The sequence below is a fragment of the Eretmochelys imbricata genome, chromosome 3 (genome assembly GCF_965152235.1).
Source record: "Eretmochelys imbricata isolate rEreImb1 chromosome 3, rEreImb1.hap1, whole genome shotgun sequence".
In the NCBI taxonomy this organism is placed as follows: Eukaryota; Metazoa; Chordata; order Testudines; family Cheloniidae; genus Eretmochelys; species Eretmochelys imbricata.
Genome location: NC_135574.1, coordinates 6,479,682 through 6,496,061, shown reverse-complemented (window position 1 = coordinate 6,496,061; position 16,380 = coordinate 6,479,682). Strand labels below are relative to the sequence as shown.

Sequence of the window (16,380 nt, the reverse complement as noted above, 5' to 3'; positions counted from 1 at the left end):
CCACGCAAATGAGGAGGGGGATGGAACAGCTTCCATCTGAGGAGAGATTAATAACCCTGGGACTTTTCAGCTTGGAAAAGGGGGATATGATAGAGGCCTATAAAATCAGGACTGGTGTGGAGAAAGTAAATAAGGAAGTGTTAATTACTCCTTCTCATAACACAAGAGCTAGGGATCACCAAATGAAATTAATAGGCAGCAGGTTTAAAACAAACAAAATGAACTTTATCTAACTCTTTTTGGAACCCTGTTATACTTTTTCCACACAACACACAGTTAACCTGTGGAACTCCTTGCCAGAGGATGTCGTGAAGGCCAAGACCAGGGGTCTCAAACACGCGGCCTGCCAGCTCCCCACGTGTGGTCCCCCCCCCCCCCCAGCATTTACCTAGAGTGGCTCCAGCCAGGCATGCACCGGGGGCATGGCAGGCTGCCTGCCCTGCCCCCGCGCCGCTCCGGGAAGCGGCCGGAACCTGGAGGGGTCCCAGGGGTCTGTGTGTTGCCCTGGCTGCTCCTCCAGGTACCTCCCCTGAAGCTCCCATTGGCTGCAGTTCCTCGTTCCTGGCCAATGGGAGCTGCGGGGGCCAGTGCCTGGAGGCACGGCCAGGGCAACACACAGACCCCTGGGCCCTCTTCCCCCGCCCCCCCCCGTTCCAGCCGCTTCCCAGAGCGGTGCAGGGACACAGCAGGCACGGAGCCTGCCCTGCCCCCAGTGCGTGCCGGGCCAGAGCCTGCCCCCTGAATCCCTCCTGCAGCCGAACCCCCTCCTGTACTCCGCACCCCTGCCGCACCCCTCCTGAGCCCCCTGCCATACCCTGCACCCGAGCCTCCTACTGCACCCCAACCCCTCCTGGGAATGGGAGCAGGGAAGGGGTGGGAAGAGGCAGGGCAGGGACGGGGTTTCATGGAAGGGATGGAGCGGGGGCGGGGCTGGGGAAGTGAGGGGTGGGTGGGTGCCAGTGATGCGGCCCTCGGGCCAATTTATTAATCCTCATGTGGCCCTCGTGGTCATCTGAGTTTGAGATCCCTGGCCAAGACTATAACAGTCTTCAAAAAAGAACTAGATAAGTTCATGGAGGATAGGTCCATCCATGGCTACTAGCCAGGATGGGCAGGGATGGTGGCCCTACCCTCTGTTCGCCAGAAGCTGGGTGACGGGATGGATCATTGGGATGGATTACCTGTTCTGTTCATTCCCTCTGGGGCACCTGGCATTGGCCACTGTCGGAAGACCAGATACTGGGCTAGATGGACCTTTGGTCTGACCCAATACGGCCGTTCTTATGTTCTGTGTCGTTTATGCCACCAATAAGACGGACAATTTGGACACTGTTCTCCCAGGAGCCTCGCAGGATAGGCAAGCAGAGAAAAGAAAAAGAATAAAGTCTAGCTGCACCTGACTGGTGGGGGGAGAGAGGAGGACTTGAAGTGCTCACTTTAACTTCGAGTTGCCATGGTGATGGGCACTGTATTAGACACTAGATAGACCTAGCACACTTCAGAGGTAAGTCGTATTCTCCCCGTTTTGCAGATGAAGACATAAGAACGGCCATACTGGGTCAGACCAATGGTCCATCTAGCCCAGTATCCGGTCTTCCGACTGGCCAATGCCAGGTGCTTCAGAGGGAATGAATAGAACAGGGCAATTTTAAGTGATCCGTCCTCTGTCATCCAGTCCCAGCTTCTGGCATTTGGAGGTTTAAAGACACCCAGAGCATGGGGTTGCATCCCTGACCATTTTGGCTAATAGTCATTGATGGACCTATCCTCCATGAACGTATCTAGTTCTTTTTTGAACCCCGTTATACTTTTGGCCTTCACGACATTTCTGGCAATGAGTTCCATGGGTTAACTGTGCATTGTGTGAAGAAATACTTCCTTATGATTGTGTTAAACTTGTTACGTATTAATTTCTTTGGGTGACCCCCTGGCTGTTGTGTTATGCGAAGGCGTAAACACACTTCCCTATTCACTTTCTCCACACCAGCCATGATAAAACCGTAATGAAAGCAAGGGAATCTGAAATAGAAGTGATGCATAAATGTCTCTTTCTGGCAGAGGGAGTGGGTCTCTGCAGTCTTCATTGCTTTGCTCGTGGACAGATGGTAGCTTGAAGCATAGAGCTGATGTGCTGGCTAGAGGCTGGACGTCAGCTCCTGGAATGAAGCATTGCTAGGAGCCTTCTTCCATGAGCAGTCGCTCTTCTCTGGCTGATTTGCTGTGTTGCACTAGTAATTAGGACGGTTTTGGAGATAGCTTTAAGTGGTTGGCTGTAGAGTATCCCTTCCTGCCTCACAATGCCATCCAAACGCGGCTGCTGCTAACAGAACTCTTGTGGCGATGTAAAACTTGCACGTGCTGGCGGATCATGATCTGCCCAGTTGTATAGGTGCAGCACAGTATGAGCCCAGGAATGATCTGTCGGGCTACAGTAGCCAAAACCTCACCAGGGAATTGGTTGTGCCTGCATTTGGAGAATGGAAAAATAAAGCATGTGGAATTGTTAGCAAAAAAGAAAATTTCAAGGACTCTGCCTTTCCCTGGGGAAAAAATAAATGCAATGTGTATTCAAAGTATCACAGCACTGGTAATTTTCTAAGATGTTTGTCTGAGATTAGTCAGGAAAGCAATGACCACCTTCTCTTCATCGTAGCTACTTGCTAGGTGCTCATGTTAGATACCAGTGCTTGCAATTTTATCCTGAGTCTTGTGGTATTTGGTGTTTTTCTGAAAGCTTCAGCTTCAGGTCCTGGAAAGAAACTGCAGAGACTGTCGGCTAAGTCTCTAGCCTTCGTGGTTGCAGAGAAAAGCTTGAAAATGTGACTCTCAAAGGCCAGATCTGTAGATCTGCTGACTTTACTGACACAACAAGTTTTAACTCTGGCTAGCCCCGCTGAGGCAATGCGGCTATGAGTTGGATTCTGTCAGCAGCAGCAGACTTGTCAACTAAGTTCTGCGGGCAGAATCTACACTACTTCCTGGTGGAGATGTTAAAAGCGGGAAGAATCCAGTTGGATTTTCAGAGTCCCATGTTATTGTAAACCTTCACTTTTCAGGCCTAGATTTCCAGGTCCGCTAGAGTAGCACTCAGTGCCCTTCTGAGGGCATTAGATGGCTTTATGCAATCTTTTTAATGCCATCCTTTTCAGATCCTGGAGATACTGAGGTTGACTAGCCTATAATGCAAATTAGAGCAGCCTTGGGGTTGCTCTAAACTTGTCAGTGGAAAAAGGTCCTCAAGGTGCTGCTCCCTCAGCCAGGATCACCAGAGCACATTGCGTTCCCATCTGTCACATCTCCCTTCCAATCTCCTGCCTATCCCTCCACGGTGGGGGCTGGCATAGGGCTGGCTGCTCAGGATTCTCCTACATTAGAGGTGTCCTCAGCGTCTGCCTTAATGCAGCTTTAAGTCCTCTTTGTATCACTGGAGCCCATAAAAGCTATAAGAATTGTAAAAGAGTTTTTGATTATTTGCAGTGGTGGTGTTGTCCGTGTTGGGTCTAGGATATTAGAGAGACGAGGTGGGGGAGGCAATATCTTTTATTGGACCAAATTCTGTTGGTGAAAGAGACAAGCTTTTGCACTGCACAGAGCTTTTTTTCACGTCTGGGAAAGGTACTTGAGTGTCCCAGCCGCTGGAACAGACAGGTTAGCATAAGTAGTTAACACAGTTTTGTAAGAAACCATTCAAGGTGAAGTGACCTGTTAACACCCCTGCAGTCCTAGGACAAAAAGGGGGGTTAGCGGGTGACTGTTTTAATAAGCCACAAACCAGTGTCTTTATTAAGATTGTGATTTTTTTTTAGTGTCTTGTGAAGTTATGAATTTAAGCTCCCAGGCCGGTCTTTTGAAGGTGGTGTTGTGCAGCTTTCCATTGAGGACGAGGACAGATATAGAGTGATCGCTTTGTGAAACGTGTTCACCCACAGGTGACAGGGTGTCTGTCTTCTATCATTTTCCTGTGCAAGTTCATTCGAGAGCGTAGTGGTTATCTGGCTTCACCCACAAAGTCGTTATCGGGGCGTTTGTTGCACTGGATGAGGTACCCTGCATGTTGCGATAGGTATGAATAGGACCCAAGAATCTCAACAGGTGTGTTGTGGGGGATGTTGATCATTGTAGCGGTGGAGATATGTTTGCCGGTTTGGCATCTGTTCTGGCAGGGTCTGGTGCTGCTTTGAGTTGGTGTGACCTGCTCTGTGAGGAGCTTGCTTCTGATGGTGAGGTTTATTAATCAATTTTCTCCCTCCCGCCTTTGCTTTCCTTTCTCTGGGCTGACTTAGTCTCTCATTCATTTTCCCTTTTCCAGTTTGTGAAGTTTGCGAACATTGAAGAGGACACGCCGTCCTACCACAGGAGCTATGATTTCTTTGTGTCACGCTTCAGTGAGATGTGCCACTCTAGTCACGATGAGCTGGAGATCAGAACCAAGTGAGTATGGAATGAAATACATCAGCCCCAACTTCTGTCTAGCAAATGAATAACTGAACAAGTGAACGAAACTTTTGGGGCTTCTCTACTTGGGCGTGGTCAGGAAAGTTAAACTGAATTAACTACAGGTTAAAATTTAAAGGGGATGAGTTAAAACTCATTAACCAGTGTGGATGCTCTTATCCAGAATTCAAGAGGCCTTAATTTGGTTCATCTTAATTCATCTGGAAGCGAATTAAATTAAACTGAATTAAGGCCACTTTAATTGTGAACGAGAATGTCCACACAGGTTTAATGCAGTTTAACGAATTCATTTTGAAAATTAATTTGGATTAATTTGCCTGAGTGTCCCCATGTAGACAAGCCGTTTCATGATGCTTTTCATCTTGGGATCACTGTGCAATGGAGCCTGTGAACAACCTCTGGGAGCTGAAGCCACCTGTGAAATGGAATCCAGTTGCTCTCCATGCCATCCCACAGCTAGTGCTGGTTGGGAATTTTTCGACCAAACGTTTTTTATTTGGAAAATGCCGATGTGTTGGAAGCAAAACTGTTTGAAGAAACATACTGGATTTGCCAGAACTTTAAGCGAGAGAGGTCTCTTGGGTGCAGGATGGAACTGAAAGAGGCAGACGCCCTGCGGGTAACTCAGTGGTTAGAGCACAGGACTTGAATCCACCTCTCCTTCATCCCAGGTGAATGGGTCTCTGTCTGTTTTTTTTCTGTTTTGTTCTGATGTGGAAGGGAAAAGTTTCTGAACTCTTGAAAATATTCACAGGAGAGGAAAACAGTTTTCCCACCTGGATCTATTCCCAGCTACCTAGTAGGGAAAGCTGGTTCTTTTGCCAATGGCTGTTGGGCATAGAGGGTACAAACTCACCCTCTAGGACAACCTTCCAGAGACCACTAGAACTCACTAGAGAGAGGCCATCAAATTGGTAGAGACCCAGTGACTCAGATCAGGGTTGAGACATATGGGTGGGAAGTGTGCATCTAGTGTGTGGTTCAACATAGGACTTCAGTCTCCAGTGCTGTCGATCTGGCTCCTTAGAGCAGCATTAAAATCCACTAATGTGACCGCATGCTTGATTATAATATTGAAATACGGAAAACCGAATCTCTCTAGACACGAGTGTTAATGAGCGACTTGCTTTCCTGTGCTTGGAAGATGCTCCTCGGGAGGATTAATTATGATGAACACAGACAGATTAATGTTGTTTATGGTGATCTTGTCTGCAGTGTATTTAAAAACAACTAGCACTTAAAATTACCTCCTCTCCGTCCCTTGCAAAGCATTCCATAACTGACTGTGATGCTCTGGGGGGTCTCCCAGGCCAAGAAGGGGTTCAGTCAACACCTGTTTGCAGGGGAACTCAATAAGCCTTCCAGCCCTGAGTTCTCCTCCCGGAACATATTTCTGCAACTCCCAGCCCCTCACTGTAATGCTCACACAACCATTACCAAGGTCGCTACTCCTTTAGAGAGACAATATACAGCAGCCTGTTATCTTAACGGGGGTTAACACATCCTTTCCTTCAGTCACGGCACTGAGCTGGTTTATAGCAAACATAAACCAAGTTTGTGAACAAGCGAACCTCGGTGTAAGTGGTCCCATAAGGACAGAAATGGTTACAAACACACACAAGTGAAAATACTCTACTAAGCCTGAAATTCAACAAATGAGAGTCTCTTGTTCAGAGAGGTTGTCTCGCCACAGTCATTATTCCAGCGTGGCTGGCTAGTCCTTAGCCAGGATCCCAACGCAGATTTCAAATCGCTTAGTTTCTTTGGCCTGGTCTACACTAAAAATTTAGGTCGACCTGGCCACATCGCTCAGGGGTGTGAAGAATCCACGCCCCGGTGCAACGTAATGAAGCTGACGTAAGCCTGGGTGTAGACCGCGCTAGGTGGATGGAAGAATTCTCGGGGAGGTGGGTGACCTACACCGACAGGAGAACCCCTAGAGCAGTGTCTACACTGTAGCATTTCAAGTGTAGACAAGCCCTTTGTCTCCTCAGGGGAAGGGCCACTTAAGGGTTTTCTTCCCCTCTCTTTATAGACCACTAAACCTTTGAAATGTGTTCTTCTGAAGTGACTCCCCACATAAAGTTCCTTTCCATGCCGGGTGTAGACGCCATCCTGGCTTCTACCCTGCATGTGATTTTTGCAATGCAAATGATCTTCCTGCAAAGTCCAGTACGAAGCCCCCTGTGCTTGGCCACACCTGGCTTCAGGTGTCCGCCCCTTTCCTTCATCTGGAAAAGCCCATTTATCCACTTCCCCTGGCATGCCTGCGTTAAATATGTTTTAATTGCTTTCCAGCACATCTGTATAAGTCTTTGTAGGGTAACTGTACCCGCATCACGCAAGAACATGAATTAGCAGTGAGTTAGTAGTTTTCCAAAGATATATTACGTGCCATCTTTTGGCGCAATACCACGGCAGCAGTGTGTGAAGCACGCTGAGCCAGCCAGCCAGCTGAGACTCTCTGCTACGTGCCAAGGGGCTCCAGGCCCTCTGGCACTGGGATTCTCTAAGTGTCACCCTGACTGGGTGCCATTTCAGTAACGCCCTGCTGTTCTCTTAACCATATTTTGCCCATGGTTAGGCTGCAGTCTGAGTTTGAATTGCTTCCCCATCTCTCATAGGGAGGTTAGGCATTATAGGAAGCCTTTCAAAGGCCGAGGAATAACAAGCAGAGAGAGGCCAGGGACAGCACAGAGTAATAACCTAGTGCTTCAGAGCTGAGCCAGGAAGTGTGTCTAGCGCCTAAAGGAGAGGTGATCGTTTGGTCTCTGGTCTTGGAGTCTGGAACCTTAGAGCAGCCAATGCTCAGACTATGCACAAACCCAGAGAGAAGGGCATGAAGTTTTGCTGTCCTGGACTATTTTAATGCTGCTGGACAAACTATTAGTAGCTTTATGGTAGCCCTAGGTGCTCTAGCCAGAATCTGGACCTACATTGTCATGGGCGCTGTGCAGTCATATGGTAAGAGACAATCCCTGCCCTAGATTGTAGAGCTAACAATCTAAACGGACTAATGGTGGGAACAGACACACAGAGAGGGGACATGACCCAGGGTGGGTCGTTGGCAGAGCTGGGAATAGAACCTATGGTCCAGAGCTCCCTCCGCTGGACCACCCCACCTTTCAGATAGTCTAGTGCTCAAATAGTGCAGTGATGGGTACCAGTGTGAGAATCTGGCTGGAGAAAGCTTAAGGTCGCAGTCACTTGTAACTTTCAGGTTTTGCTTCTTGGGGCCTGCTGCTTGAAGGAGACTTTTTTTTCTTTTGGAAAGTGGGAATAAAACCACACCAGCCATTTCTGAGAACAGGGAGAGCGATGGGGAAAATATTTTCCCAGAGGGGAAAAGTAACATTGGCAGCTTTGTGTTTTGAAAGTTGTCTGGCTGAAACGGCTGAGACTAGAAAGCTGAAATTTGACAAGGAACGAGCCTTAACTGAGAAGAGATGCCTTGAAGTGTTATAGTGAAAATTGGATGAGATTTGGCTGAGTTCTAAGGCTTTGAAAATTGCATTTTCACACATGAAGAGTCAACCTTTACTATTTGAACAATCAGAAGGAAGAATAATACACTACTCGGCTCCCATATCACGCTTTTCATCTGGTGTCAAAACTCAATAAGGACTGGTGGCTCCAGGTGAGATTCACCTGCTTCTCTAGCAGAGCTGGGTCCATGCGACGAGTGGTACCTGGAGTCGGATTCAGGCTCCAACTGCCCCTGTCCCGAGAGTGGTTGAATTCAGCTCATTGGCAATGGGGAGGAGCCATCACTAAGGCTAGCATTTAGTCGGGGGGATTTTTAATAAAAGTCATGGACAGGTCACAGGCAATAATTAAAAAAAAAAAATTCATGGCCCTTGACCTGTCCATGACTTTTACTAAAAATACCCACCCTGACTAAATCTGGGGGCGGGGGGGGGGGGGGTTGCTGTGGGGGAGAGGGGTGCTCCGGGGGGGGAGGGGCAGGTGGGGGAGAGGGGTGCTGGGGAGGGCAGGGCCAAGTGGGTTTCGGTTGCCACTGGGATTGCAGATGCCCCGACATCCAGGCACATTTGGATCTAGAGTCTAGGCCTATCTCTGTTTGCAGTGGGCTAAGTCCTGAGGTTCCCACTCCGTTTTTACTGATCGAAAGCCTTCACAGACTGCCGCCCCGCTTTACTTCTAGTGACCCAATGGGAAGTCTTTTTGTTTGCCCCCAGGATTAGGGCCTAAGTTTCTTGGGCACGACTCTTGTGTGTGGGGGTTCAGGGACGTGCTGGTCCACACACAGCTGCAGTATGGTCGCCGGAAGGGCTTGCCGGTGACTTACCAGGGGAACATTAAAGTTCATAGTCTGGGGGCTTTTACTCCACTTCCAAACAGTTCATTGAGAAACAAACGCCTAGAAAATGAGGAGAAAATAGCGACTGACCTGTGACCCTTACTCACAGGGTCACGATTTCCAATTGCATGGGGCCTCTTTTTCCCCCAGACCTGGTTTCAGCCAACCCCTCTGTCCGTGACCATCTGACCTGCCCTGGGATACTAGGAAACGGCCTCTGTATTTTAAACAGTTCTGTCCATGTACTTCACGCACCAATTCCCTTGACGCCTCCTGTAGCTCTAATGCCAGTGGACGTTTCTGTTCTCCTGAAGCACAGCTGCTTATCCTCTTTTTAACACCGCCCCAAATTCTTCTAGTCCCAGCCCTCCCACACCTGTTTCACCTGGTAAAAGTCAGCAAGCTGCCTCGGAGCTCGGTCTGTGATTCAGCACCAGGTCCTCAGCTGCGGTAAATCAATGGCTCTCACTGATTTATTCCAGCAGAGGGTCTGATCCTTAGTGTTTATTGATAAATGAGGTTGCAGGGCCAAGTTCAGACCTGAGTCAGTTCCCCTGAAGTTATAATGTATGTCGTGTCTCCAAAAGGAACGGAACACTGCAGGGTTTTTCTCCCCCCGGGATTGCTGGGAAGTCAAGCCATGTCTTTAAACAATGCAGTCATTTTCCAGGGAACAGATGCCGCGTGGGGTGAACCATCCCTTAAGGAGGGTACGTTTTTCTGAGTTATGTCCCTTTAACCACCTTGGGCCTCATATTTTCAGTGGTGCTGCAGTGAGCGAGGCTGGGAGTGAGGATGCCCAGGCATTGATGGCATGTCAGACACAGCTTCTCCAGCCTGGTCTGTTGGCTTTCTTCAGGTTCCCTTGGGGCCTGTGGGGAGGTTAGTGTGTTTGCTTTAGGTCAGGGCTGCTGTATTTGGGGAAAGCGGCAAGCCGTAGGAGCCACAGAGGAATATGAGGCATTTACACCAGATCCTCAGCTGATGTAAATTGATGTAGCTGCATTTACGTCAGTGAAGCGAAGCTGATTCCCGCCGGCGGGGATCTGGCTCAGAGGCCCTTGGGATCCCATCCAGGGAGCGCTGCACCTGTTTAATGATCACCCCACTATGGAATGCAGGATCGGGACCTTCGTAAACCATCCAAGGCAGGGATCTTGTCGGCCGGTTTGTCTTGAAGGCACCTCTTGCAGCCCAATTTAAATAATAAGCATCCCAGAGAAGCATCCATTCGGACCTGGAGGGGGATTGTCAAAGGCAGAAAGGTGCCCAACTCCCATGGAGCCCATTCCAATCTGGAGTATAGTTTAGTGGCTGAGCAGAGTCTCTTTGGGCCGATTTATTCACTGCAGCTTATTTTCCCCTTACTCTGATCAGGGGACATTTTATTTTCCTCTAGCAAGACAATGGTGCAGAAAACTCATTGTTTCCCCCTGACCCATAGAGCACAAATGATCCTGGTTCAATTACGTGCTGGATTGCAAGAGACCTATTCTGCAGTTCCTGGTTCCTGCAGTTGCTGGGAGAGCAATACAGTGGTGCATAGACAATCCAGGAAGTTTTTGGAAAGCGTAGGGGACAATTTCCTGGTGCAAGTGCTAGAGGAGCTAACTAGGGGGGAGCTTTTCTTGACCTGCTGCTCACAAACCGGGAAGAATTAGTGGGGGAAGCAAAAGTGGATGGGAATCTGGGAGGCAGTGACCATGAGTTGGTCGAGTTCAGGATCCTGACACAGGGAAGAAAGGTAAGCAGCAGGATACGGACCCTGGACTTCAGGAAAGCAGACTTCGACTCCCTCAGGGAACGGATGGCCAGGATCCCCTGGGGGACTAACTTGAAGGGGAAAGGAGTCCAGGAGAGCTGGCTGTATTTCAAGGAATCCCTGTTGAGGTTACAGGGACAAACCATCCCGATGAGTCGAAAGAATAGTAAATATGGCAGGTGACCAGCTTGGCCTAACGGTGAAATCCTAGCAGATCTTAAACATAAAAAAGAAGCTTACAAGAAGTGGAAGGTTGGACATATGACCAGGGAAGAGTGTAAAAATATTGCTCGGGCATGTAGGAATGAAATCAGGAGGGCCAAATCGCACCTGGAGCTGCAGCTAGCAAGAGATGTCAAGAGTAACAAGAAGGGTTTCTTCAGGTATGTTGGCAACAAGAAAGAAAGCCAAGGAAAGTGTGGGCCCCTTACTGAATGAGGGAGGCAACCTAGTGACAGAGGATGTGGAAAAAGCTAATGTACTCAATGCTTTTTTTGCCTCTGTCTTCACGAACAAGGTCAGCTCCCAGACTGCTGCGCTGGGCATCACAGCATGGGGAGTAGATGGCCAGTCCTCTGTGGAGAAAGAGGTGGTTAGGGACTATTTAGAAAAGCTGGACGTGCACAAGTCCATGGGGCCGGACGAGTTGCATCCGAGAGTGCTAAAGGAATTGGCGGCTGTGATTGCAGAGCCATTGGCCATTATCTTTGAAAACTCGTGGCGAACGGGGGAAGTCCCGGATGACTGGAAAAAGGCTAAAGTAGTGCCAGTCTTTAAAAAAGGGAAGAAGGAGGATCCGGGGAACTACAGGCCAGTCAGCCTCACCTCAGTCCCCGGAAAAATCATGGAGCAGGTCCTCAAAGAATCAATTCTGAAGCACTTAGAGGAGAGGAAAGTGATCAGGAACAGTCAGCATGGATTCACCAAGGGAAGGTCATGCCTGACTAATCTAATCGCCTTCTATGATGAGATTACTGGTTCTGAGGATGAAAGGAAAGCAGTGGATGTATTGTTTCTTGACTTTAGCAAAGCTTTTGACACGGTCTCCCACAGTATTCTTGTCAGCAAGTTAAAGAAGTATGGTCTGGATGAATGCACTATAAGGTGGGTAGAAAGCTGGCTAGATTGTCGGGCTCAACGGGTAGTGATCAATGGCTCCATGTCTAGTTGGCAGCCGGTGTCAAGTGGAGTGCCCCAGGGGTCGGTCCTGGGGCCAGTTTTGTTCAATATCTTCATAAATGATCTGGAGGATGGTGTAGATTGCACTCTCAGCAAATTTGCGGATGATGCTAAACTGGGAGGAGTGGTAGATACGCTGGAGGGCAGGGATAGGATACAGAAGGACCTAGACAAATTGGAGGATTGGGCCAAAAGAAATCTGATGAGGTTCAATAAGGATAAGTGCAGGGTCCTGCACTTAGGACGGAAAACCCAATGCACCGCTACAGACTAGGGACCGAATGGCTAGGCAGCAGTTCTGCGGAAAAGGACCTAGGGGTGATAGTGGACGAGAAGCTGGATATGAGTCAGCAGTGTGCCCTTGTTGCCAAGAAGGCCAATGGCATTTTGGGATGTATAAGTAGGGGCATAGCGAGCAGATCAAGGGACGTGATCGTCCCCCTCTATTCGACATTGGTGAGGCCTCACCTGGAGTACTGTGTCCAGTTTTGGGCCCCACACTACAAGAAGGATGTGGATAAATTGGAGAGAGTCCAGCGAAGGGCAACAAAAATGATTAGGGGTCTGGAACACATGAGTTATGAGGAGAGGCTGAGGGAACTGGGATTGTTTAGTCTGCAGAAGAGAAGAATGAGGGGAGATTTGATAGCTGCTTTCAACTACCTGAGAGGTGGTTCCAGAGAGGATGGTTCTAGACTATTCTCAGTGGTAGAAGAGGACAGGACAAGGAGTAATGGTCTCAAGTTGCAGTGGGGGAGGTTTAGGCTGGATATTAGGAAAAACTTTTTCACTAGGAGGGTGGTGAAACACTAGAATGCGTTACCTAGGGAGGTGGTAGAATCTCCTTCCTTAGAAGTTTTTAAGGTCAGGCTTGACAAAGCCCTGGCTGGGATGATTTAATTGGGGATTGGTCCTGCTTTGACCAGGGGGTTGGACTAGAGGACCTCCTGAGGTCCCTTCTGTCACGGAGTCCCTGGGCGATGCTCTGGAACTGCTCCCCGTGAAGCCAGTCAGGACTCTGGGGAAGTCTCCTCTCTGGGAGCAGACTGTCTTCAGGACACAAAGCTCACACAGCTTCCACCTTCCTGGGTCTGACCTCGGAGCATTCAGCATCCTCTGCCCCTCCGTGCGCTTCCCACAGCGAGTCCGCTCAGGCGGGGCTCCTGGGGAAGCCAGAGAGTCCTGCACCCCAACTTCGCAGTCAGATGTGACTCTCAGCCAGCCAGTAAAACAGAGGTTTATTAAACGACAGGAACATGGTCTAAAACAGAGCTTGTAGGTACAGAGAACAGGACCCCTCAGCTGGGTCCATTTTGGGGGGCAGTGAGCCAGACAACCACGTCTGCCCTTCACTCCATGTCCCAGCCAGCCCCAAACTGAAACTCCCTCCAGCCCCTCCTCCCCTGGGCTTTGTTCCTTTCCCGGGCCAGGAGGTCACCTGATTCCTTTGTTCTCCAACACTTTAGCTCTCACCTTGCAGGGGGGAAGGGCCCAGGCCATCAGTTGCCAGGAAACAGGGTGTCGGACATTCCCTGTGTCCAGACCCCTGCACACACCTGCCCTCTAGGGCTCTGCAATGATCATATACCCTTACCCCACCACCTAGATACTTAAGAACTGCATAGGGGAAACTGAGGCACCCCCACAATATTCAGAGGAAACATTAAGAACAGTCCCACTTCGTCACACCTTCCAACCCTGATATTCTATGATTCTATGATTCCTGCAATCAGGGGAGAAGTACCCTGTGGTTTTGAGCGTTTTAGTTCTGTTTAACAGCCCTTCTTTGGGAGTTGCCTCGGGGTCAGATAAGTTCACTGGACAGATCTGTGGTTCCATGAATTGGTTTCACAAAGTGTGTTGGGTTATTTTTATTTTTCTGGCTCTAGGAGACCACTGAATATACAGATTGCTGATCTGAGTAAAGGGGTGGTCTTTCCTTGTCATCACAACTGAACAGTTTGGGCTCTGGGCAGAGCGGGGGATTTCTCAGTATGGAGAACATTTTTGTAGTCCGCTAGAAGGGAACCTAGGACCTTCAGAACCGAAAGGACAGCACTCCCGCTAAAGGAGTACCTCTCTTAGCTGTTACAAAGCGGCAGTCTCTTCTTGCTGGAGCCAGCTATTAGAGGGAGATGTGAATGATCATATTATGTTGGACTAGATCTTCAGCTGGTAGAAATTGGCATACCACCATTAAAGTCAATGGAGCGAAGCTAATTTACGTTAGCTGGCCCATTGCTTGTTGGGGTCTGCTAGGACACACAGAGAAATAACACCAGTTGTTATTTGCTTCTAAGTCAAGATGGGCTTGAACCAAAATCCTGTCTCCAAGATCCCTCAGGCTCCGGGGAAGATCAGATCTGGGTCTGCCACTTCATGGCTGCCCTTTATCTTTGTATTGGGCTAAACCAAATCCCCCGATCCAACACCCCCTCCCCACCACATGCTGGGGAAATTTAGATCTTGGTCCAATTGTAAATGTCGCATCCTAGGCCCATCGCTGTTTCTAAGCAGATTGACCTCTCTGTTAAGTGAGAAATAAAGTCAGGAATTCACCCCCTGGCCCTGGCTTGCTAAGCACTACTGGTGCTTTGTCCCTCTCTAGCGCCTTTCACCTAAGGCTCTCAGAACACTTTACAAACTTCAAATTAGTCCTGACAGCAGCCCCTGGGAAAGACAGAAGTAACATTATCTCTAGTTTAGAGATGGGGAAACTGAGGTACGGAGAAGTAAATTTACTTGCCATAGATCACTCTGTCACACAGCTGGAAGGAGAAGCCAGAGCCTGGACCCCGCCGTACACTGTTCTAATTAGAGCAGGTCGGAAAAATGCTAACACAACGTTCTTTTCACTGGAATTTGCCAGTTTGTCAAACTTTAAATGTTCCGTGGAGACAGTTCGGTTTGACAAAGTTCTGTGGGAACCCTACTGGGTTTCCTGCCAGCTCGCCTGCTATGCTTTTCAGCAGCCCATCATCTGGGATGGCGGGAGCAGAGAGGCTAGAAGCTCCTTGGCCGTCTGCACTTCCAGGGCCTGTAGCTCTGGGACAGCCCACCAGACAGACTGCCCTGGAGTCAGAGGTCCTAGGGTCTGTGGCTGCAAAACAGCCCACCAGGCACACTGCCTTGGAGCTTGGGGCTCTGTCCCCTTTTGCAGAGAATTTTTTGCTCTCAATCGGAACAAACCCAGATTCTGAACTCTTGAAATCCTCCATGAAAGGGAATGACCTCCCTTCAAACAGCTAGAGTTCTAACCAGTAGGCCCAGCTCCCAGAGCTGAGAAAGGAAGCCCAGAGTCCTGACTCTCTGTCTTAACCGCTAGATCACATTCCTCTTGCAGAGTTAGGAAAAGAACCCAGGCTTCCTGAATGGCCAGTCCACTGCTCTCACCTCTGGATGACCATCTCTTTCCTAATGTCACACCTGTGGGATGGGTAATCCCCAGCAGTTTGGAGTCACGGGTTCAGACGTTCTAATGAATGGGTAGCACTGTGTCATCCATGTGTTGGTCTTTTGTTTTTGTGTTTTTTGTTTATTTTAATCTTTTCCTTAAGGATCCGGACGTCTGGCATAAAAGGCCTTCAGGGGGTGGTGAGGAAGACGGTTAATGATGAACTCCAAGCGAACATCTGGGACCCGCAGCACATGGACAAAATCGTGCCTTCGCTGCTCTTCAACCTACAGCACGCAGAGGAGGCTGAGAGGTGGGAGTTTGCTTTTCCCTTCCTGGTAGGGGGCGCGGAGCTGCAGATAGCGTTTTTGGTGCTGCTTAGAATTCCCCAGTGCTAGAGTCTGGGTAGCAGCAAACTGTTGTTCTGTTCCCCGAGCAGCGAGGAAGGGTTTGAATTCCTGGAGGGCCCTCTGTCCTTGCTGGGTGAGAAATGGGTGGACCCGGCCTTGGGAGTCTGTCTGGTTTCAGTCGCAGTGTACACGTTGAAGCAGATCCTCAGCTGGCACAAATCGATGTCAACGGAGCTACGCTGGTTTGCAGTGTTGAGGAGCTGACCCATATTTCCTACTATTGCCACAAAAAAGGGATGGCTAAAACAACAAAACGATCTTCTCTTAAACTGCACCCCAACCCCCCGCATCAGGCTTTCTACAGACATCATAAAGAGGTGTAAAAAAAACCAAATAATCCAGACATTTTGTTTCCATTGCAGGTGACCTTTAAGTAGAACTGGGTGACATTTATTTTATTTTATTTTATTTTATTTTATTTTATTTTATTTATTTATTTATTGACAAATGGTAAATTCAATGAAACATCCATTTTCCAGGGGACCAAAACGGTTTGCGAATTTGGGTCGAATCTGGTGGAAATAAAAGAAGAAGAAAATATATATTCAAAAAGACAAAAAAAATTTCAACCATTTAGACACTATATATTTTGATTTTTCATTTTGAAACAATGATTTTGTTTTGAAATGTAGCTAGATTTGACAAAAAACCCCAAAAAGGTTTTTAAACAAGCAAGCAACCAAAAAAAAAAAAACCCTTGAAAATGAAACAAAACAAAAAATGGGGGGGAAATCACTTTTGGTTGAACAAATTGAAAAGTTTCTGCTGGAAACAAACCAATTTTCCAGATCAGTGATTCGCTGAGTGCCTTTCTCAAGTTCTGCAGCTAGCTAGTGGCAGAACCATGAGCCCTGGTTCC

General features: G+C 48.6%; 1 protein-coding gene across 2 annotated transcripts in view; it reads left to right on the top strand.

Annotated features, from left to right (window-relative positions):
* EFR3B (EFR3 homolog B) overlaps positions 1–16,380 on the top strand; it is a 76,021-nt gene that overhangs the window by 22,051 nt on the left and 37,590 nt on the right. For both annotated transcript variants that reach the window (XM_077811498.1, XM_077811499.1), the window contains exons 3-4: positions 4,310–4,431; positions 15,275–15,424. In XM_077811498.1, coding sequence (XP_077667624.1) covers positions 4,310–4,431; positions 15,275–15,424 — 272 coding nt within the window. The remainder of the gene's footprint in view (positions 1–4,309; positions 4,432–15,274; positions 15,425–16,380) is intronic.